The 24,381-nt window shown below is 35.8% G+C and overlaps 1 protein-coding gene across 2 annotated transcripts in view; it reads right to left on the reverse strand.

Annotated features, from left to right (window-relative positions):
- The window catches only part of LOC128206856 (cAMP-dependent protein kinase regulatory subunit-like), a 107,065-nt gene that overhangs the window by 55,215 nt on the left and 27,469 nt on the right, over nucleotides 1-24,381 (reverse strand). The window contains exons 1-2 of one of the 2 annotated variants that reach the window (XM_052909571.1): nucleotides 2,225-2,420; nucleotides 1,373-1,495 (exon numbers count right to left, since the gene is read on the reverse strand). The exons of the other annotated variant lie outside the window; for it this stretch is intronic. Of the exons in view, the coding sequence (XP_052765531.1) occupies nucleotides 1,373-1,495; nucleotides 2,225-2,236 (135 nt within the window). The 5' untranslated portion in view covers nucleotides 2,237-2,420. Of the gene's footprint in view, nucleotides 1-1,372; nucleotides 1,496-2,224; nucleotides 2,421-24,381 lie in introns of those variants that run through there. 2 annotated transcript variants of the gene reach the window in all.

Below are 24,381 nucleotides of genomic sequence, written 5' to 3' on the forward strand. Positions count from 1 at the left end.
TGAGTATTTTGGGGCGGGGGTGATCGTAAAAGTCATAGAATATAAAAAGGGCCAAACTATAATGATTTAGTTCGAAAGTTGATATAATGGATGAAATTGAAGTTTTCGCACCACGCCATCAACAACACCTGAAGTCTCTGACAAGTCCTTAACTTTCTTTCTTCTTGATAAAAAAAGCCTTAATAATTCCTCCTTTTAACGAAATGAGATATTTTCATTCCTAATGTCTTTTTACTAATTTCATTCAACCATGCTTTGCATACTTAAATCACAAAAAACACTTTTGATTAGAAAAGTTCATCCAGGATGGAACTGTTCCCTGTGAAAAACCAATCATTGAATTTTTTTAATTTACTTAAGGAAGTCCTTTTTCATTTGAAAATGGAAAACAAGCCTGTCTTAACTGTACTGCATTGATGCTTCCTTTCAGCGGAGTTGGAAAATGGTACGAGTAATGTATAACTGATATTTTTTAAAGCATACAACCAATGATTACATTCAGATATTTCATTTAAGGTAAATAGAATAAGCAAATAGAAAATACATGCCATATTATGAATTATCATTGACACTCGGAATCCATATTTTGAGTACATTCCTCAATCTTTCAAACAATATTATGATTTTTACTTCAAGATGTACTCTTACCGCCGGATCTATAAGATTTACCACAATTGATAATATTGTTTTAATATTCCAAAAGGGATGAACAAATGTCCAAAACAATGGTTCTTATGAAGGATACCGAGTTTAATTTGAATGAAATGAGCATAAAACACGGTATTTTTACCTTATGAGTCGATAGTAGATCACAGTTAATCTTTTAGCATTCACCAATCATTTAATATTTTTGCTATTTCAGCTATTAAACACACGGTTAACTTATATTAATATTGTTATCAGTAATTAATATTTTCTATAAAGTATTATTTAGTAAGTAGTTAAAAGTTTATCAATCAAAGTTGATGTTTGTTATACATGTGTATGTACTGATTTTGAATAAATGTCACTTGAATAGTAAATTATGATTTTTGCTTTACTATACCGTAAAATCTGCACTACCAATGATACAAAGATGTTTTTCAAGCCAGCGCATACACATGAACGGCTGAATGTCTCATTTAATAAGACAGCTAATGACTAACTGGAACTTTTGATGGTTTGTATTCGTCAGAATCTTTCTAAAGGATTCAATCAGAATCGTGTTCGGAGATTCCACTGAGAGGGACATGGGCATAAACACAGGTGGTTGTGACGTCTGCACACCAAGCTCAAGAACCGTATCATAAAACATTTCGGAGATATGACACCGTTTTGGAAACATTTAATTAGCCCATAAAAGATGTATCTTAGTATCACACTCTTGACTTACTGTGTTGTTGACCTCATTTTCCAGCTGAAAGATCACCTCGTTAATATTGACCTCATTTGGGTAGCCTCCCTTTGGTGGTGCTGGTGTATTCCGCAAGCTTTGTAGATTTAGCTCCCTTACATACTAAATGGCAAAATATTCAGGTTTTAAAATGCTCATACCTTAAAACACTTGCGTGAAAAAAACTCTGACATGAGTAAATAAATGTTTAAATGAAGGGAGCTTTAGCGTTAAATCTTTGTTTAAACTTTAGACCCACTATTAAGTTTTTAAAAAAAAAAGTATGCACCTAGTTTAGCAGGATAACAGATCTATTGCAAATTTAATATTGGTGAAAAAAATCTACGGAGTGGTTAAGATGTATCTACTGAATAAAATATGGCATTAAGTTTAATGTTCTTTAAGTATAAGAGGATTTGAGACAATCAATAAATATAAAGACTGCATAAAACAAATAAGACTGCATGAAAAAGATAAAAAAAATCACGCACATTAAATAGTCCACAATTAATAAAAGTTTGGTTGGCATTACTTAAACAAATATCAAAAGAAAACTTGACCCAATTATTTTACTTAGCCACTGTGGTGGTCACTATTTTGTTTACCAATTTGATGTTGTTTTTTACATTAAGGAAAAATGGGGTTAGTAAATAGAAAAACAACAACTCTCTACCCATATCTTAAAGTGTATGTCGGTAATGCCAAACAAAGAATTTATTGTGGCCTTAGCCAAGTTTATCATAAATTCTGCATAAATTTCCATTTTAAACGGTAATATCCTTAACCCAAATGTCAGAAATCTGTAAGCAACATTCATATTCACTGTTGACAACCCAAATTAATCTCTCTTACTTGCATATACATCTTTTTTCAGTGTTAAAATTCCTTTAAATCACCAGCGAAAAAATCCAATTTCAGTTCCAAAATGCCATATTCTTTGATATCACTTTTAAACTTTTAAAACATTTTTACGAGAACATCTATAGTCTATTATATCAGAAACACTTTCAAAACTCCAATAAAAACAATCCAAAAAGTCAAAGGTTCTAATCAATAGATCCAATATCAAAGAACCAAATCTTAACCCTGGACATTAGATATTCAGTTTTCAATGCCACTCGTTCATTTAACAGATTGGGTCGACTTAACCACCTAATTACCATATATATATCTACACATGTTATACAAGTTGTAATAAACTTATCATGGTTCTTTTCATTACTTAAGAAAGCTATATGAAATAGGGACATTACAGTAAATATTGGTTTTTAGTAGTTATCAAAATGAAAACAATATTTTCAATAAGGACCCCCCTGAATATTTAATATATTAAGCTTAACTTGCTTTTAAAAGTGTGTTAGGTATTTACTTATTAAACAAGATGTCATTTATAATTGATAACTAAGGGAGGCAACTATAACTGTTACTGCATCCTGATCTAAAACATAGTTATCCTTCTTGCCATAACACCTTGCGCAAAGCTTCAAATTCCAAAATATGAATAATAAATTAACAAAGGAGTGAGCAGTGAGCGAGAGATCAAACAAATGTATAAGAAGACGAACAAATAAAATTATCAAGAAAAATATATTTTCAATGAAAATATTATTTTTATAAACATGCTTCAGGGAAAAGACAACATCATATGGCATCGAGTAATTAGGTCGTTATTTACATAGATTTTGATGTAATAATTACAAGACACATCAAAAGAATGATTTACTGCCTCAAGTTAATTGCAATGCAGGATTTGCTTGCATGCACTCTCTATTAACCTTTTTTTTAATAAAGCATGTACCCTAATCACACAGCTAGTTGTAGCTCCACTTAGGCACTGCATGATTATAGAATTATTTTATAGGCTTGTAAAATTGTATTTTTTTTCAAAAGTTTGTTTAAAGACTCTGCAAAAATACTATTGTAAACACACAAGCACAGACCCAGACACACACGCACACACAAACACTCAGAAAGAGTTCTACATCATTTCACTACAAGTGAAGTCCAGATGCATTATATATATATATATCAAGTATAGTACAAATTTCCCCCCAAAATAGTTCAAAATTAAAGTACAACTACCCAGTATCCTCAATGAAAAATTGCAAGATGATGAGACGAGACAAATTCCATTATTTATGCTTAAACCGCATGCATGTTGCAAGAATGTAAATTTTGTGTGAAATTAGTCTGCTAGCCTTCCAGAATGTAAATGATGCCTGCCCATCACAAGCAATATAACATCATACTAGACTTGGGACACTATTTACATATATAAAGGCTTCGTGTCATTGGCAGAACATAAACATGTCATAGTACGGATTTCAAAATAGCTGATGTGTCGTAGAACAGACTTAAAAATAGTTTATGTTGTAGTATAGGCTTGAAAATAGCTTAAAAAAATTACCTGTCGAAGAACAGATTTAAAAATAGCTATGATGTACTCAAGGTGTAGACTTGAAAGTAGTTTACGTGATGTAGTAAAGACATAAAAACGGTATGTGTTGTAGTATAGTCTTGAAAAAAGTAAATGTGTCGTAATACAGACTTAAAAATAGCTTACGTGTCATAAGGTCTATTGGTGTCGTAGAACAGACATGAAAATATTTTACATGTCATAGTTCAGACTTAAAAATAGTTTATACAATGTTGTAGAACAGATAAAAAAATAGTTTGTGTTTTGGTATCGACTTGAAAAAACTTAAGGTGTCGTATTTCAGACTAAAAAAAAGTTCAAGTGTTGTAAGCAGACTTCAAAATAGTTGAAATGTTGTGGTGCAGATGTAAAAATAATTTACGTTTTGTAGAACTGACATAAAATAGATTACCTGTTATAATTTAGACATACAAATAGTTTACTTGTCACAGTGCAGGACTGAAATATTAAACAAAACTGAAATATAATTTACATTGCTTTAACGATGTTTTAAAGGACTGAACAAGGCTGTCTTTGAAAGATTAAATTTAGGATTCTGATGAGAAACTTAATGAAAAGACCTGTTAGTGACAACTCTTGTTTTTTACTCAAAACAATTACTGAAATAAAATCTGGAATGGAATACAATGTTTCTTCCTCCAAACCATTATTTTCAAGTGTAAGCAAAAAGTAAGAAACTTTAAGAACTCGAAGGAAACAAGTTCACCGCAAGCCATGCAACGAGTCCTTGTCCATTTCCTTACTTTATCAAGGGCAATAACTATTTTATCTGGAATAACAGGATTTTGTAAAAACGTCATTGATAACACAGCTATAATGGTAGCTGCAGAGGTTTTATATGGCCAATGTTGAGAATTAGAAACTGACAAACTGAGAACGCCAGCTTATTTTTTCAACAAGCCAACCACAACCCATTTGTCTTAAAATTAAAATATTTTGAAACGCGAAGTTTAAATGGGGTCTTTTTCTAGTGACATTTTCACAGATTCCAAGACCTAAAAAAAGGATTGTTTATCCCGTTTCAAACATATAAAAATATTTTGCTTTAAAACTATCTATTGGTCACCATTTTGTTACAATATGGTTCAAAACAGTTATGTAAACCAGTCCAGTTCCCTCCTGACTGAAATTATACATTGGTGCTGAATTGCTCTTAATGATCTCTCAGTAGCTTAGGTTGTGGGTGCAGTTACTACAACTAAATGGACTAATTCAAGATGCAAATTCAAAGTATTTTGCACCAATTTTCAGTACCCGATTACCCTGATACAGCACTCCCATGCACATATCTGATGTAGATAAAATTATTATATTGCCTTTAGGATATAACTGTGAATCACTGACCAAATTAGGTAGAGCTGAAGACAATTTAACATGAAAATATATGTCAAATTAATATCAAATTCACACAATCAATATTTGTGTTCATAATCAAACTGATTTCAAAATCAAATGGCACTGTATTTCGAGGTATAATTTCAACATACAGCACTTTTGATTTAGTGAAGTTTCAACACCGTTTTTCATGGAATTGTGTCATAAGCTCTAGGTAAACTAGGTGTCCACTATAAATCTCTCGACATAGTATATATTATACACTGTAGCATCCTACCCATGATTGAACTTGAAGCAATGACTTTTAAGTTATAAAACTAATAGTTTATATTACAGACAAAATAGGTCAAGGCAATTTGTTCAAACAAACAGAGTCATTCATTTTTTTTTATTCACATGTATATAAGTCTTGTCATTTTTACCGCAGTCAAAATAAATCCCAAACCCCTTTTTTTCCTTAAATTATTTGTGTTTTTACAGCAGTCTAATTTTTTGCAGCATTAAAATGTATAAAAAAAAATGCAATACCTACATGATGTGGATAGTATAAAATCTCCATTTAGATTTTCTAACAAATTTCATAAATTTTGAAGAATTTCTATAATTAAACAAGAAGACCATTAAGCAGTTTCACATTCAAATTCTTAAAAACAAGTTCATTGAGCTTATATAAATTTCATTAATCCTTTAAAAATTCAGTTAATGCTCTCACCCTTACTGACATAATCCCCTAAATAATACAGATAAAACAATCATAACCTACATTGCAAAAATAGCTTGTGACTATTATTACATTACTTATCATCACTAGGTTATAGTCAAACATTGGTATTAAACAACTTAAACAACTGATATATATATATATATATATATATATATATATATATATATATATATATATATATGAACACATATTATTATTATGATAATGATGATTATCATTATCATTATTATTAGTATTATTAATGCCAGTATTTGTGTAAGATCTTTTTTTTTTCTGAATAAAATAATTACAATACATAGCGGACACAAACAAATGAGTTGAAACTTTGACCTTGAACTCTGACCTTGACCTTAAATCAGCCACCTTGAAAGAAGTTCAGTTCATGTTGTCTCTATTTGGTGAACAGTTGACCCAAGTTTCATAAAATGCCTTACAAACATTTACAAGGCACAGATATATAGGACACAAAAAGTTATTACAGACAATCTGACATCCGCACTAACAACATTAACCCCCCGGCATCGCATGAATGACATGAAAATGAAATTGAAACTCGGTACAAACTTAATGAATTATAATAAAATGACTGATGCTGTAACACTTAAATGCAAGCTAGTCAGCTGAGTTCTCAAAGGAATATTTGTACCAGGTTTGAGAATTTCTACATTGTATAGCTCACTTAATCTAACTGTAACAATTAAATAGGCAGACCTTTCTGGTTAAAACTAGTGCATGGATACATTAAACTTTGTTGGGAACAACATGGTTGTGGGCAGCTACGTCGCCCCACCCGCTACTCTTTGATTGAAGTGCTTAGTGAATAATTTCAACAGCTTTAAAATACAACCTACATGATCAGTCAAGGAAATTGCAGATAAGCAATCATTAAGTACTAGGCTAAATCTTTAAGAATTTCAACTTTTGCAGGTGTTTAAAGCCTACTACAACACACACTTCTGTGTCAGTTTTTTGCGTTGACAATTTGTCAGCCAATGCGGTTGTATTCCAAGTCAGTTTCATGACCTGAAGTTATATCTTAATGATTAAGAAGGGTTCCTTAGTTATGCTCACTTTGCCCATTCTTAATCATTAAGATTTTACTTAATGTCATCTAACTATAGTAGCTGTTACTTATGACATGATTCTGCATGTCTACAATGTTACACTTAACAGTTTGTAGGGGCATATTCCGAGTCTTTGGAGATGGGACCCTGTCGGCTTTACATTTTGGCATCGGTTTCTACTTCAAGGGAATGTTTGAAATTTCGACATTTAATCAAAGGAATTGATTATCATCAATGCTCATTACAAAACTGAATACTGCTTTTTGGATATTATGTAATAACACTTTACCTTGTAATTAGATTCCTTCATTTTAGACAGATGAAATTGGCATTATAATTCCCTCAATTTATTTATAATTCCCTCAATTTATTTACATCTACCTTCACTTTCTCTGGTCCAAAGAATTATGAATGAATCTTTTTTATATTACCAGAAACTCTTCAGAAAAAATCTGTACTGGTGAAAACTAAACTCTTCATGAGCAGGAGGATTATCTTGTATTAATGAAGACATTTACAGTAAATATTTATAGAAAGTCAAGCTACACAAGCAGTTCTGCCATCTGTTGAGGGAGATATTTTTTTCCAGGAAAAGAGCATATTATTTGGTAAAGATATATCTCAAACTTTTGATAGAGACTAGCCAGCAGGCATGCCAGGCCTCTTAATGAATACCCACTTAATTACATAATGGAAACTTGATGTTTGTTTTCACCAGAGGCTTTCTAAACGATTAACTAAGAAACTGTATGGCGATCCAATTGGCAGGGGCATGAGTGTCAACACTAATATGGTTTAGTTTTAAAACTCATGACTCCGCAAATAGAGTCACTGGTATGATTCACATTTATATATTAAACGTTACTGCCAAATTACCGTTTAGTTATCAAGTGGGTTTTTAATTTGAAGCCCGCCCACTTGTACCAGCTTGTATAGAGGCATTTTGCGCTTAACACTACAAAAGTTGTCATATAATACAGGTCAATTGAACAAGTCTGCGCTGTATTGTGCCAGCCTGCCTGCTGACTTCATTGTTTAGAAGATCAAAAATTATCAACAACTATAACAGAACTTGAAAATTCAACAGACACAGCAGATATTTAAAAAAAAAAAAAAGATCCCCATATCTAACAGTAACTTTTGCAAACAATGACAAAATTATAATGGCAATATTTCAGGCATAGATCCTTGCTACAGAATTATATAAGTTCCAGGAAAGGATATAGAGTGTGAAAAACAGACAGGGACCCATAAATCAATCTTTACTTTTTCTTCTTCTCTCATCAACTGTGTTTTCTCACTATAACTCTATATTTAAGTCTCTATAGTCATTATAAGGATAGCTGTTAATTATTATTCTACATAATTATGCAAAATGCAAAATGGTATGTCTTAAGTCCACAATGCTTCAGAAAAAAATAAACACAATTCGTCAAATGAGAACATAAAACTTCTGGCGGAATAGGATGTGTCGCCAATCAGGTGCACCCATTATTTTTCTACTAAAGGTCACCATGACCTTTAGCTAAATGACCCCAAAACCAATTAGGGTCATCTTCAGACCATGACCAATGTGCGTACAAAGTTTGGCGACTTAACAAGTCATTCAGAAGTCATTGATGAAAAAAATGAAAAAAATGGGCAATGTAATTCATATGTGTTTGCCAAACGTCACAGGAGACACAAAAAGAGCTTTCATGTATTGCCAGTTTTATAAAACAAGAATATTGATAAGTACATATGTGTGTTATTATTGATTAACTGATACATTATGATACGGAACAGAAGTGAAAAATGAACAAAATGGCTACTGGTGTAGATTATGCATCACTACTCATATACGCTACCATCAATGCTGACTTAACATATATGCTTATAATCCTTAATGCCAACTATACATGTACCCTATCATCAATACTGGCTATGTATACCCTATCAACGCCCACTATGTATACCCTATTAGCCATGCCAACTATATAGAAGATATCATCAACGCTGATTTCATATATGCTTATAATCAACAACGCAGACAACATATATGCTTATATTTTACCAACTATGCCGAATATGTATATGCTTTCATCAATGCCAACTATGTATTTGCCACAATCTTCACCGACTATGAGGGACAATGCCTTATGTATATGCTAATATGGATGTCATATATGTATACGCTTGTAACAATTAAGCCGACTATGTTTATGCTGAAAATAATGCTGACAATGTATATCCCACCATCAATGCCAACTACGTATACATGATAATTCATGCTACCACATCAATGGTGACTTCAATTGCGGACAAAAAAAATATCACACAGCCCAGTTTGACAATACCTCAGACTAATTCTTCTGAAACCATACAAGTTGGTAGAACAACATTATGCCTAAAGACAATATCACTGCATTTCCATTTCAAGACCAGCAAGGCACAGCACTTGATCCCAGAATATTCACATGCAATCGTTCACAACTCATTACAGAGTATGGAATCACCGACCAATCTGCAATGCAAATTAACAGCAAACCATTTTGTGCTTCTTCAAATCACTTGACAAACAGTGAGTAATTTGCATATTGCATTTATACAGACAGCAAGTCAAAGTTGTTTTAAGTCAAGTTATTTTATCAGGTTTCATAAGTCAATAAACTTAGTAAAACATGCTTGTTAACCAGATAAACAAAAGCATGTTCACATTGCAATTTTTCGAATAATGATGATGTCATAATATATACTGCAACCACTAGAACAGTCAGGCTCAGTTAATCAAAATGGTTTTAAGTCGCTAAAAGTCGAGTTTCATGTCACCACACCATGTTGGCATTCATATTACTGCATCTCTACATTCATAGCTGTGTTAAGTTCATATTGGTAGCACACCCTAATATCTCAATTTTTTTAACAAGCGCAGTCCCACAGGGGGCGGATTTAACCCTGCTACTATTCAATGTTTCAAAACATTTGAATGAAAAGCCCTTTCGAGTTATTGTTACTTTAGATTTTAACTATTTTCTAGGAAAACAAAGAACGATATACCAGTATTATGATGCATTTTATTCTTTGTACAACACTTGCAATAATTGCTAGGACAAGGTTTTCGCCATAAAATCCCAACGAAAATAGAAAAAAGAAAAATGCCAAGACAAGATCACTGAATTTTAAACTCATTGGAAATCACCTGATAAAGTGGCTTTTCATGATATCTTTCTAGAACTTTTCATAATATCTCTCCAGAACTTTTCATGATATCTCTCTAGAACTATTCATGATATCTCTCTAGAATGAATTTTTAAAATGTTTGAACTAATGTAACCAATAATGGCATCAACATGCCAAAAAAAAAAAAAAAACTCGGCTCACACACAATTAAAAGTGAAACAGGGATTTTTCATAATAAATCAATAGTGATTATACCAATGCCAAATGAGATCGCAAGACAAATTTTGATTAAATCATTTAGAAACCTTCCATTTACAAATATGACCCCCAAACTTCCATTTAATTGTGTGTTTTTTACCTTAGTGGGTGATTCTGTGGGTGGCACAGTGGTTCAGAAAAGCACAAAAAAACCCACACCATTACTTAAACATTATGAAAACAACAACAACAGCATAAGAAGCAGCAGCAGTAGCAGCAACAACATTTCCAAATAACTATAATTAAATACCTACCACTTTTAAGCCATCAATTCTGCAGGTTAGATCCTCCATTGTGAAAACACATTAAATATAATAAAAATATCCAAATTGATCATATAATATTGAAATTAAAAGTTAAAGATATATCAAAACAAACACAAAATGAGTCCACTTTTGCTCACACAGTATTAAATCTTTCAATAAAGTCTGGAGGACTGTCAAAGGGCAACTCAGTGATCTTTTGTGCAAATATCATAAGCCACAAAAGTAACAGTTGATCTTTCTCATTAGGAGCGACATCCATCTATTCTCAACCCCAGATCAGTGAAAACAAACGAAGATAATATCATTATTTGCTGGTTCAGTTCAAACTTATCTATATTATCCTCTTGCCTGAAGCTACCATGCATCTACTTTCCCGCCTTATCCTATTACCAAAATGGTCAGTCTTTCCTTTTAATCAAATTTCTACTTAGTTTAATATTGGCAGCTCCAAAAGGCACTTTCGTTGTTTGTGTGGCAGCTTTTTTTCATGATATATTTCTTACATCCAGCTGTAATATTGAGATATTTTTCTAATGACAGAGTAACGAGAATATAAGAATGCGAGAGAATGAAAGATGAACGTTTTTGTAGACCTGACATATGTATCAACTATTTGTGAATTCTGTGACATTAATTTTACTCTCATCTTTCATTAAAAATGTCACGTGCCTGATATACTTCTGAAGAATATACTCGCATAATAGATTTTAGTAAAACATTGGAGTTCGGTTAAATATTAGAAATTTTATTTGTACAGCTCTTTTGAAGTATGTATCTCTTAGCCTCCTATATCACATAAAAACACGTTATTGCATTTCAAAAATATTTAAATTTCACTGATAAACTAACCATATAAACAAGTAACTGTATTCGTTCTCCAAAGCTGTATGATCTAAATAAATTAATCGCTCCTAGAAGTCCTGCCACTTTTAATATTTCAACACAAGGGAATAACTGTCAGGAAATGTACAAAGAAAAAGCCAAAATTTTCTGCAATCGATCTATATCACAGTCCCGACAATAATAAGAATAAACTTCCTGAGCTCCAGCGAATGATATTGTCCGGAAAAACGAGCCTTTACTCACACTCCAGCAACATGCACAACAACAAAATAAGGCTTGAAAATAAACAAGCTTCTTTGCTTCAAGCAAATGTGGCTATCCCCAAAATTATTTTCCACTACAGCAGAAAAAAATCAAAACTTTTTTTTCTACCATGCGCCACACCAAAGATGTTTCAATCTACCGATTTACTGCACCTATTTTTTTCAGAGAATACAAAATAAATATTCTGATGTTTTTTTAAGTGACTAATTCATAAAAAAAAATATGAAAAAAAAGTGCCAAACAATTAGTGCTTCCTTGTAATGTCACCAATTAAGATATGCAAATCATGTTATATTATGTATGTGACAGGTTTCGAAAGGTATATAAAATGAATATTTTGTGGGATATTTCCTTTAACTTTCACTCACACAATTATAGAAAAAATTTCCCCTGGTCGTCTCTTGTTTATAAATCAAGTTTAAATTTGATTTCACCCACTCGATTTAATTTTCCTCAGATAAAATCTGTACAATAAAACATAAAATTGGTGTGGCTTCTGTCTCAACAAAGGGATTTTTTTCAAATTCAAAACTTAATTCAGGAATTAATATAAAAGGGAAAACAATAAATATTTTATTACATGCCTTATTTTTCAATGTTCTTACATGGGGAATAATGTATTAGCATAAAGCATTGTTCCTGTTCATTATAAATTAAAATTTTGCTGACAAATGCCTACATTTTAATGAGGGACCATTCATTAATAATGTCACTTGATGACAGTTTCGAGGTTTTTTTAAGACAAAACCCACAACTTTTCATTACTATACTACAACTTCATTAATTTTAAACTTAAAAATTTCTACTATTTATTATACATAATTTATTATATGTATGAAAAAAGCATCAGTTTAAACCATTGTGTTAAAGTTATTGTCTAAAAATAAATAATAACTATCTTAGTGTTTTGCGCAAAATGTCTCTAAACTAACCACTGCAAATGTTCAAACCACTGTACAATCCTCTAAATAAACTTATTAATGACTTATTTGAACTTAGGCGATCTTGTCAAAAGCTGTCTAAAAAGTTCAATTAGAATCGAGAATTCAGATCATATTGGCAGAGACATGGGAGTAAACACTAATATAGTCATAGTGTCTTTATCATCACAAAATTACACATTTAAACAGACCACAGTAAAACCTCATTTGCAACCTCTTTCAGGAGTCCACTGGGAAATTGACAACCACATTATCCAATATTGGAAACTTCAAAAGTTTCGTTTTAAATTAATTTACAATTTGTGTCCCACTAGACTGTTTCCCTAGATAGGTTAAAAAAAACCAGTCTACTTCAAAAAGGTAAACATCAACTAAAAGTTCAGCACACATTTTTAGTCAGTTCCTCTCGATATTTCAAAACCTATTTCATGGGCTATTTCTTCTCATAATGGGACAGGAATATGACAGCTATCGAGGAATGGATGGATGTGTCTCGATCTCAATGAGCTAAACATCTCCCAGAACGGGCGTTACTTCGGTTCTAAATAACAATTCCTACAAAACAATACAAAACTGTACAGCTGTGGCACTCTTTCACCGCATAGAAACTCCATATTCTGCAGATATTAATGGCCTCAGTATAAATATTCATGAACATATAAAACATATTGCTTTCGTTTTAGACTTTGTTTCAGATCTGTTCTGACTGTTCAAATACAATTTACATCAACTGAAAAATAAAACAAACTGGGTTTTTTTTATTGCACATTGATTGTAATAAACTCAGGAACTGTTACATTATATACTGTAAAATACACCTTCATTCCAAAATTATTATTTTTCACACACACATTTGTATGAGACCAAGTCTGTATTCATCATTAATATATGATCTTTGATGCAATTTGTTCTTATAACCAGCAAACCTCATGTTAATGGCACAGATCATATTTACATATATATATACATTTGTAGAACATCAATACGGTAGGGTTTTAGCTTCAGTTATGGAAAGGATGCTGTACTATCAATTTCATAATATTTAAGCACGCAATGTGCCCTGACCCTCCATCTTCTGCAGCACCCTGTCCTTTAAAAAACCTGGCTAAAACCCTAAATACGGACATGATCAATTCCTTTAAACCTAGTTAATTTTCAAAGGCATTTTCTCAGACATGAAGCAATTCTATAAGAACACAATTTGTCTGAGAATTATTTATTTATTTATTCAATGTATTTCACATATGTGTTTGTAACAATGAGCAGACAAATTTAGATGAAACAACGAAACCTGCAAATTATTCATGAGACTCCAATGAAGTGCTTACCAGTCCTTCTTTACCTTTCGTTACACATATTACAAGGGCTTACAGAAAGATAGACGTTACTTCGTGTAAAAACAGAAGGGGATAATGTCTGGTTTTAGGCGAGCACTAACAAGTGTGCAGTAAAGAGACCCAAGCACCACAACTGGATTCCATATCGCTCGTCTAATTTTCAGAGTCAGTTAAGGGGCTTAACTCAACAAACGCTTTAAGCCAGAGTGATGGGCCTTTAACTTAAGTATATGATTGCATTTTACCACTTCAAAAGCATGTATATCAGTATAAAGTTGCATGCAATATGCAGAATGTCACCTAATAAAACACATCTGACAATTAAGCATAATAACATATTATATTAATGTTAATTATATGTAATCTGACTCAAGTATTTATTTGAGCCTGATTGTTATGACAGATGAAAGCTGATAACAAAATATGAATCACTCTTAAGTCGGTAACAAGTCCCTGGGAAGAATCAATGAGAACGCAGGTGTCCTCTGTAAGAAAATGTACCCCTGGTGGGATCAAACCCACAAGCTCTTGGGTGAAAGGAAGACACCTATACCACTCTCACAACCTTTTTTGGTAGACAGGCACACACAACTATGCCACTAAAGCACTATCACCCTGGCAGGGAAAGAACCCAAAACCTTTTGAGTGAGAGGTGGACGCCTATACTACTAGACCACTATCACACTTGTGTGGATCAAACCCACAACCTCTTGGGTGAGAGGTGGACACCTATACTACTAGATCACTCATAAACCCACAACCTCTTGGGTGAGAGGTGGACACCTATACCACTAGACCACTCATAAACCCACAACCTCTTGGGTGAGAGGTGGACACCTATACCACTAGACCACTCATAAACCCACAACCTCTTGAGTGAGAGGTGGACACCTATACCACTAGACCACTCATAAACCCACAACCTATTGGGTGAGAGGTGGACACCTATACCACTAGATCACTCATAAACCCACAACCCCTTGGGTGAGAGGTGGACACCTATACCACTAGACCACTCATAAACCCACAACCTATTGGGTGAGAGGTGGACGCCTATACCACTAGATCACTCATAAACCCACAACCCCTTGGGTGAGAGGTGGACGCCTATACCACTAGATCACTCATAAACCCACAACCCCTTGGGTGAGAGGTGGACGCCTATACCACTAGATCACTCATAAACCCACAACCTATTGGGTGAGAGGTGGACACCTATACCACTAGATCACTCATAAACCCACAACCTATTGGGTGAGAGGTGGACACCTATACCACTAGATCACTCATAAACCCACAACCCCTTGGGTGAGAGGTGGACACCTATACCACTAGATCACTCATAAACCCACAACCCCTTGGGTGAGAGGTGGACACCTATACCACTAGATCACTCATAAACCCACAACCCCTTGGGTGAGAGGTGGACACCTATACCACTAGATCACTCATAAACCCACAACCCCTTGGGTGAGAGGTGGACACCTATACCACTAGATCACTCATAAACCCACAACCCCTTGGGTGAGAGGTGGACACCTATACCACTAGATCACTCATAAACCCACAACCCCTTGGGTGAGAGGTGGACACCTATACCACTAGACCACTCATAAACCCACAACCCCTTGGGTGAGAGGTGGACACCTATACCACTAGATCACTCATAAACCCACAACCTCTTGGGTGAGAGGTGGACGCCTATACCACTAGATCACTCATAAACCCACAACCTCTTGGGTGAGAGGTGGACGCCTATACCACTAGATCACTCATAAACCCACAACCTCTTGGGTGAGAGGTGGACACCTATACCACTAGATCACTCATAAACCCACAACCTCTTGGGTGAGAGGTGGACACCTATACCACTAGACCACTCATAAACCCACAACCTCTTGGGTGAGAGGTGCACACCTATACCACTAGATCACTCATAAACCCACAACCCCTTGAGTGAGAGGTGGACACCTGTACCACTAGATCACTCATAAACCCACAACCCCTTGGGTGAGAGGTGGACACCTATACCACTAGATCACTCGTAAACCCACAACCTCTTGGGTGAGAGGTGGACACCTATACCACTAGACCACTCGTAAACCCACAACCTCTTGGGTGAGAGGTGGACACCTATACCACTAGACCACTCGTAAACCCACAACCTCTTGGGTGAGAGGTGGACACCTATACCACTAGATCACTCATAAACCCACAACCTCTTGGGTGAGAGGTGGACACCTATACCACTAGACCACTCGTAAACCCACAACCTCTTGGGTGAGAGGTGCACACCTATACCACTAGACCACTCGTAAACCCACAACCCCTTGGGTGAGAGGTGGACACCTATACCACTAGACCACTCGTAAACCCACAACCCCTTGGGTGAGAGGTGGACACCTATACCACTAGACCACTCGTAAACCCACAACCTCTTGAGTGAGAGGTGGACACCTATACCACTAGACCACTCGTAAACCCACAACCTCTTGCGTGAGAGGTGGACACCTATACCACTAGATCACTCATAAACCCACAACCTCTTGCGTGAGAGGTGGACACCTATACCACTAGACCACTCATAAACCCACAACCTCTTGGGTGAGAGGTGGACAACTATACCACTAGACCACTCATAAACCCACAACCTCTTGGGTGAGAGGTGGACAACTATACCACTAGACCACTCATAAACCCACAACCTCTTGGGTGAGAGGTGGACACCTATACCACTAGACCACTCATAAACCCACAACCTCTTGGGTGAGAGGTGGACACCTATACCACTAGACCACTCGTAAACCCACAACCTCGTGGGTGAGAGGTGGACACCTATACCACTAGATCACTCATAAACCCACAACCTCGTGTGTGAGAGGTGGACGCCTATACCACTAGATCACTCATAAACCCACAACCTCTTGGGTGAGAGGTGGACACCTATACCACTAGATCACTCATAAACCCACAACCTCTTGGGTGAGAGGTGGACACCTATACCACTAGATCACTCATAAACCCACAACCTCTTGGGTGAGAGGTGGACACCTATACCACTAGACCACTCATAAACCCACAACCTCTTGGGTGAGAGGTGCACACCTATACCACTAGATCACTCATAAACCCACAACCCCTTGAGTGAGAGGTGGACACCTGTACCACTAGATCACTCATAAACCCACAACCTCTTGGGTGAGAGGTGGACACCTATACCACTAGATCACTCGTAAACCCACAACCTCTTGGGTGAGAGGTGGACACCTATACCACTAGATCACTCGTAAACCCACAACCTCTTGGGTGAGAGGTGGACACCTATACCACTAGACCACTCGTAAACCCACAACCTCTTGGGTGAGAGGTGGACACCTATACCACTAGACCACTCGTAAACCCACAACCTCTTGGGTGAGAGGTGGACACCTATACCACTAGACCACTCGTAAACCCACAACCTCTTGGGTGAGAGGTGGACACCTATACCACTAGACCACTCGTAAACCCACAACCTCTTGGGTGAGAGGTGCACACCTATACCACTAGATCACTCGTAAACCCACAACCCCTTGGGTGAGAGGTGGACAACTATACCACTAGACCACTCGTAAACCCACAACCTCTTGAGTGAGAGGTGGACACCTATACCACTAGACCACTCGTAAACCCACAACCTCTTGCGTGAGAGGTGGACACCTATACCACTAGATCACTCATAAACCCACAACCTCTTGCGTGAGAGGTGGACAACTATACCACTAGACCACTCATAAACCCACAACCTCTTGGGTGAGAGGTGGACAACTATACCACTAGACCACTCATAAACCCACAACCTCTTGGGTGAGAGGTGGACAACTATACCACTAGACCACTCATAAACCCACAACCTCTTGGGTGAGAGGTGGACACCTATACCACTAGATCACTCATAAACCCACAACCTCTTGGGTGAGAGGTGAACACCTATACCACTAGACCACTCGTAAACCCACAACCTCGTGGGTGAGAGGTGGACACCTATACCACTAGACCACTCATAAACCCACAACCTCTTGAGTGAGAGGTGGACGCCTATACCACTAGATCACTCATAAACCCACAACCTCTTGAGTGAGAGGTGGACGCCTATACCACTAGATCACTCATAAACCCACAACCTCTTGGGTGAGAGGTGGACACCTATACCACTAGATCACTCATAAACCCACAACCTCTTGGGTGAGAGGTGGACACCTATACCACTAGATCACTCGTAAACCCACAACCTCTTGGGTGAGAGGTGGACACCTATACCACTAGATCACTCGTAAACCCACAACCTCTTGGGTGAGAGGTGGACACCTATACCACTAGACCACTCATAAACCCACAACCTCTTGGGTGAGAGGTGGACACCTATACCACTAGACCACTCATAAACCCACAACCTCTTGGGTGAGAGGTGGACACCTATACCACTAGACCACTCATAAACCCACAACCTCTTGGGTGAGAGGTGGACACCTATACCACTAGACCACTCATAAACCCACAACCTCTTGAGTGAGAGGTAGACACCTATACCACTAGACCACTCATAAACCCACAACCTCTTGGGTGAGAGGTGGACACCTATACCACTAGACCACTCATAAACCCACAACCTATTGGGTGAGAGGTGGACGCCTATACCACTAGACCACTCATAAACCCACAACCTCTTGGGTGAGAGGTGGACGCCTATACCACTAGATCACTCATAAACCCACAACCTCTTGGGTGAGAGGTGGACACCTATACCACTAGATCACTCATAAACCCACAACCTCTTGGGTGAGAGGTGGACACCTATACCACTAGATCACTCATAAACCCACAACCTCTTGGGTGAGAGGTGGACACCTATACCACTAGATCACTCATAAACCCACAACCTCTTGGGTGAGAGGTGGACACCTATACCACTAGATCACTCATAAACCCACAACCTCTTGGGTGAGAGGTGGACACCTATACCACTAGATCACTCATAAACCCACAACCTCTTGACTGAGAGGTGGACACCTATACCACTAGACCACTCATAAACCCACAACCTCTTGGGTGAGAGGTGGACACCTATACCACTAGATCACTCATAAACCCACAACCTCTTGGGTGAGAGGCGGACACCTATACCACTAGATCACTCATAAACCCACAACCTCTTGGGTGAGAGGCGGACACCTATACCACTAGATCACTCATAAACCCACAACCTTTTGACTGAGAAGTGCTCACAACTTGGTAGCTGGGATCAAACCCACAATGTCATGAGTGAGAGATGGACACTTATAGCAGTAGACCACTCTCACCCTGGTTAATACTGAGCCCATAACCTCTTTGATAAAAGACTGACACCTGTATCACTATTCTGGCTGGGATCAAACCAACAACCCCTTTGGTGAAAGGCAGACCTCTATGCCACTAAACCACTCCAATCCTGGAAGAGAAAGATCCCACAACCTGGGTGAAAGGCAGATAGCTGTACCACTTGACCACTCTCATCCTGATGGTTACAAACCCTCAACCTCTGGGTGAAATGTAAACGTCTTAACCACTAGATCACTATAACAAGTAAGGAGAAGTTGGTGTCAAAATGTAATTTTAGACGAGAACAAAATCAGGGACAGATTTAGGATTTGGAGTTAGCGGGCATAGCTTCGGGGGGTGTCATAATCTCATCTTAGATGAAAACAAAATTAGGGGCAGATTCTGGCCCATGAATAAGTAAGTGAAACACTCTATAACATTTATTTATCAAATGGAAGTCCAAACATTACATACCCTTAAATAAATACAAACAAATACAATATATAAGTATATATTTTCCCCCAAACAAGATAAAAAATATCGCCCTTTTTTACTGGAGCATTGATCTCTAAACATTTACCATATCTAGCAATATTATGAGTGCCATTCATGAATATGTTGTTAGGATTGTTGAATAAAAGGTTTGGAATCAAGTTCGAACATTATATGTATCATGTTAGTACTTTTTGCCAATTATACAACACTATATTTCCCGTATCAAAGAGCGCCGCAACCATTCCCTTAAAAGCGAAAAAAACACACAAACTGACACAGCTCACTTTATCATTACCCATAAAACCTACTTTTATTCTGATGCGGAAACTGGTCATAATTTTATTAACTGAAGCAAACTCAATGTTATCATTAATGAATGACATGTTGTGATGAAATCCATTCCCGTTTTGTATATTTTCTGATGAAATTCATTTCACCTACCTGATCAAAACCAACAGGAACTATCAGATCGGATTAAGTTAAAAGAGTAACCAAAAGTCTGATTTTCATCAATCAGTGCCAACACATTATGTAGAATGTTTAATTAAGTCAGTTTTTTTCCCATTAGGCCAAAATGAATAAAAAATTTGGCTGGCTTTATCCCACCCATATTTTGAGATTTTTTTTTACTCTCTAAACCACAAATTTTGTGATGAAAAGAAAAGACCACCCATGACCCGAGAGACTAAAAAAACGGTAAAGGCCAAACAAACTTTTTATTTATCATGGCCTAAAGCACCTATTTTTAGGTTAGGCTTACAAAAAAAATACATTTGGTTCGGGTAACCCGACCCTACCGTTTTTATAGTCAATCGGAAAAAAAAATGAAAAACTAAAAAAACAAAACAAATACTAAAAAAACCTTAAATGCTTATACAGAAGATAACTTTAACACTATTCTCCAATGATGAAAATAACATTCTTATAAAAAAAAAAGCCTACCTACCCTACCTATTTTTGAAAAGGATGTTACCCTAACCGAACAACTAATTTTTTTAGGCCTTTATAATCTGAAATCCGTCTATACCAATGATTGGAGGTTAGACTGAGGACTTATGTCACCTCTCACAAGACCAAACGTAGCTTCTTATGTTGTATAGGATGATTTGTGGAAGGGCCGGCTTCGTTCCACCTCATAGTTTTTGGCTTATTTTAGTCAAAATAATGCATTCTGGTATATGCATGATATGCATACTGTTGTAACAAAATTGCCAGGAAAAGTTGGATCTTTGGCTGTCGGTTTTCTTTGAAACTTGTTGATCTATTAAATCAGAATGATGATTCCCATCAGCAGAGACAAAAGTATATATGGCCTTATTTTCATTATAACACTCAGTAAATAGAAGCTTTAAAAATTGAGCCTTTGGGCCTTATGTTGTGACCATTTAATTCTAGATAAAGATAAAGAATCACACAGAAGGAACTAAACTAATATACCTTGAGCATGAAACAGATCTGCTACAAAGTGATAAGCAAATTTAATTAAGGGACCAAAGAAAAAAGACTGCAATCAGAGAAAAAAAAGTTAACAGAATGTGTATGGAATTTAACAAATTAATGTGATACAATTACGAGGATGAAAGTTTGTCACAATAAAGAAAAAAAACCTCATAAATTGGGTGTTTCATGATTAAAATGCCTGGTGATATTTACAATTAATAAACATTATAATTATAGGAAATATTTTTAAAAAAAAATGTGAATTTATTAGTACTGTAAACCGTCACTTGCGCAATGGTCAAAATAAAATGTAAGATAAAGAAGTGATTTTAGTTTGTTTATATTTTAACCTTAAAAGTACATCACAATCGCCTACTAATTCTTCTGTTACACTGTATTCATACCATGAGAAAATTGATGATAAATTCTTGTTTATGTGAATATATGTGAGGCAAGGGTGACACCTCTTCTTCCAATTACAATACAACCTAATACATCAGGTGTTAAAAGGTACGCTTTATGCCACTCATCCGATACACATCCACATCCTCTGCATCAGAGTTTGCGTTAATCATGTGTCAGAAAATAATTAGGTATTAGACCTGAAGTAATATTTTATTGATTAAGAAGAGCTCGTTCATTACCCTCACTCCACTCATTCTTAATAATTAAAATGTTACTTCAGATCATCTTACTATTACTTAAATCTCACGTTATAATTAAATACACTTCAATAACCCTGTACTGTCTGTTGTCTGTGCAGGCTAGTGGTCTTAGAAAGAGTGTCTATGCAAATTTGAGAGTCAGCCCCCCCCCCCCCCCCCCCCCCCCCCGAAAGATTTCCTTGCGGAACTAATGAAACTGCCTCATTAATTATTCATGAAACGGAGATTTTCCTCACCAAATGCTGGTACACAACGAAGCATACAGTGATGGTATATCAAAGCATACCGTGATGGTATATCAGTGGTATCCAACTATGTCTAAAATCCAAAACAAGTTTTCTAAATATAAAAGGAAATCAGAGTTGTAATTAATTGAAATCTTGTCATGGAGTGTTTAAGCCTGGCATGTTTAAGCCTGGCATGCAAATTCGCAGATCATGACTTGCAGGAATCTATTTTTAACTTGCGCAATAAACAGATCCTGCAAAGGGTGTTTTTGCTAATTAATTAATTCAGGAATCAAGTACTTTCGCTTTAGGAAATTATTTACAATTCAAAATCTATGCCGTAAACGATACATGAAAAATAAACATATTTAAAGTATTGTCAGATGCATACTACATGCATATCCAAAACTAACAACTTCATAATTTTTAATAAAATAGTATTCAAACTAAATGTTTGACCCCATAAAAGAATTATTAAAAGGCAGCTGAGAGAAAATAACAAAAAAAACCCCTCACACCTTACCATTTCATTGGTATCCAACATGGAAATCCTTTTAACTCCGAGATCAATAACCTTTTCTTGTATCATTTAAACACAGGCATAGCAAAAGTCCAAGACTTCCTGATGTTCCATGGCAATATCTCAAGTAACTGAAGTACCGCATGATAATAGAACCACCATAGATCTAGTCTATATTCATGATAATATTATAACCCAAATGAGGAAAACAGTAAACAATTGGATATCGCACCAACCACCCACTCTTCCCACGAAAGTTAGGAGTCAATAATGACGTTTTTTGTTGTTGTTTTTCTCCTTATGTTTTTTCTACATCATTTAGAGAAACTGTAACTCTCCAAGAGCAAAGTTCACCATTGTGTTCGGTAAATTAACCTTAAGGTAACTTCAATAAATGAGGTAAAAGTAGAGGAAGGAATCCAAATCCCCAGCTGAGTCTACTACTGGTACTTCATTACTGAGCAGAATTGCAATTAGATAGCTTAGTGTATGCTGATTTCTGATCCACAATCATATTACTAATTGCTATTGTTATGGCCATGATTCTCTTTCATCGAACATGGTTAATTGCCAAGGAAATAACATCAATAACTTTAATTAATTGCTGATTAATACATATCTTTTACTGTATTTTTCTAATTTACTGTACTTATATATACAGTGGTCAACATATTATTTTGTCCGAAAGAGAAGGAACTATTTCTCGATTTTTCCAATACATTTATTTAAGCAAATCAGCAGTCAAGCATTATTGATTTTTTTATCAGGGGAATCACAGCGTATTATCTGTGCTAGAGTAGTTTTATAACTATCCTAGCCTATTATCTTCATTAAAATTTGGTTTAACCTATGTGTATCAAAGGGCAATAACTCTGTTTCATTTGTAATTTTAATTCAAACATTGACTGATAGCCAAAATGATCTTAAAATTTATTTAAATATGTAACTTTATTATGGAAGCCAGTTAAGTTCGAATCTGTACCATTTAACATACAAAGGGCAGTTAATTAAGAATAATAAACGTATTTATTACCTTAATATAAAAGCTATTGTTCATTTTTTCTTTACTAAACCATTCTATCAGCAAGAGCAGAGTGCAGCCCAGCTGCCAAATTAATTGTTTGGTAAAAAATAAATTATAACCTACTTGGTGTTGGCGGGAATGCCTCTCTTATCTAGCCAGCCTGCATGCGTGAACTGCTAAATCACTGACTTAATAAAACCAATTAATAACTTGATGGAAAAATGGCAGTATATGACATGTTTTCGTTAGGGGCTTTCTAAATTATTAAATAAGAATCCGTCAGAAATCCTGTTGGCGAAGAAATGAGTATAGACACCAGGGGCATTTAAACTGACTGCTTACAATTAACAATCATTTCTGAAAAAAAAACAGGGGGTAGCCTAAAATGTTTTATATTTTCCGTTAACTTTCAACCATGCAAGCAGCATTCATTCAAAGACGTCTTTTTAACATATAAAACATAAAGGCAATCAACATTGGCATTTTTTTTCATCTTTTTGCTTGTTTTTTGTTAAAAATACAAAACAACCAATAATAAAGGTAAAGTCATAGATATCTATAAAAATTTGCCCGAGGTGAACGAACCTAGCATGATGTGTTAGAAGATGAGATCTGGAACTTGCATCAGGCTTACACCAAATTGATGTTTTGATCTACAGATTTACTGCACCTT

Source organism: Mya arenaria, chromosome 2 (genome assembly GCF_026914265.1).
Source record: "Mya arenaria isolate MELC-2E11 chromosome 2, ASM2691426v1".
Lineage (NCBI taxonomy): Eukaryota > Metazoa > Mollusca > Bivalvia > Myida > Myidae > Mya > Mya arenaria.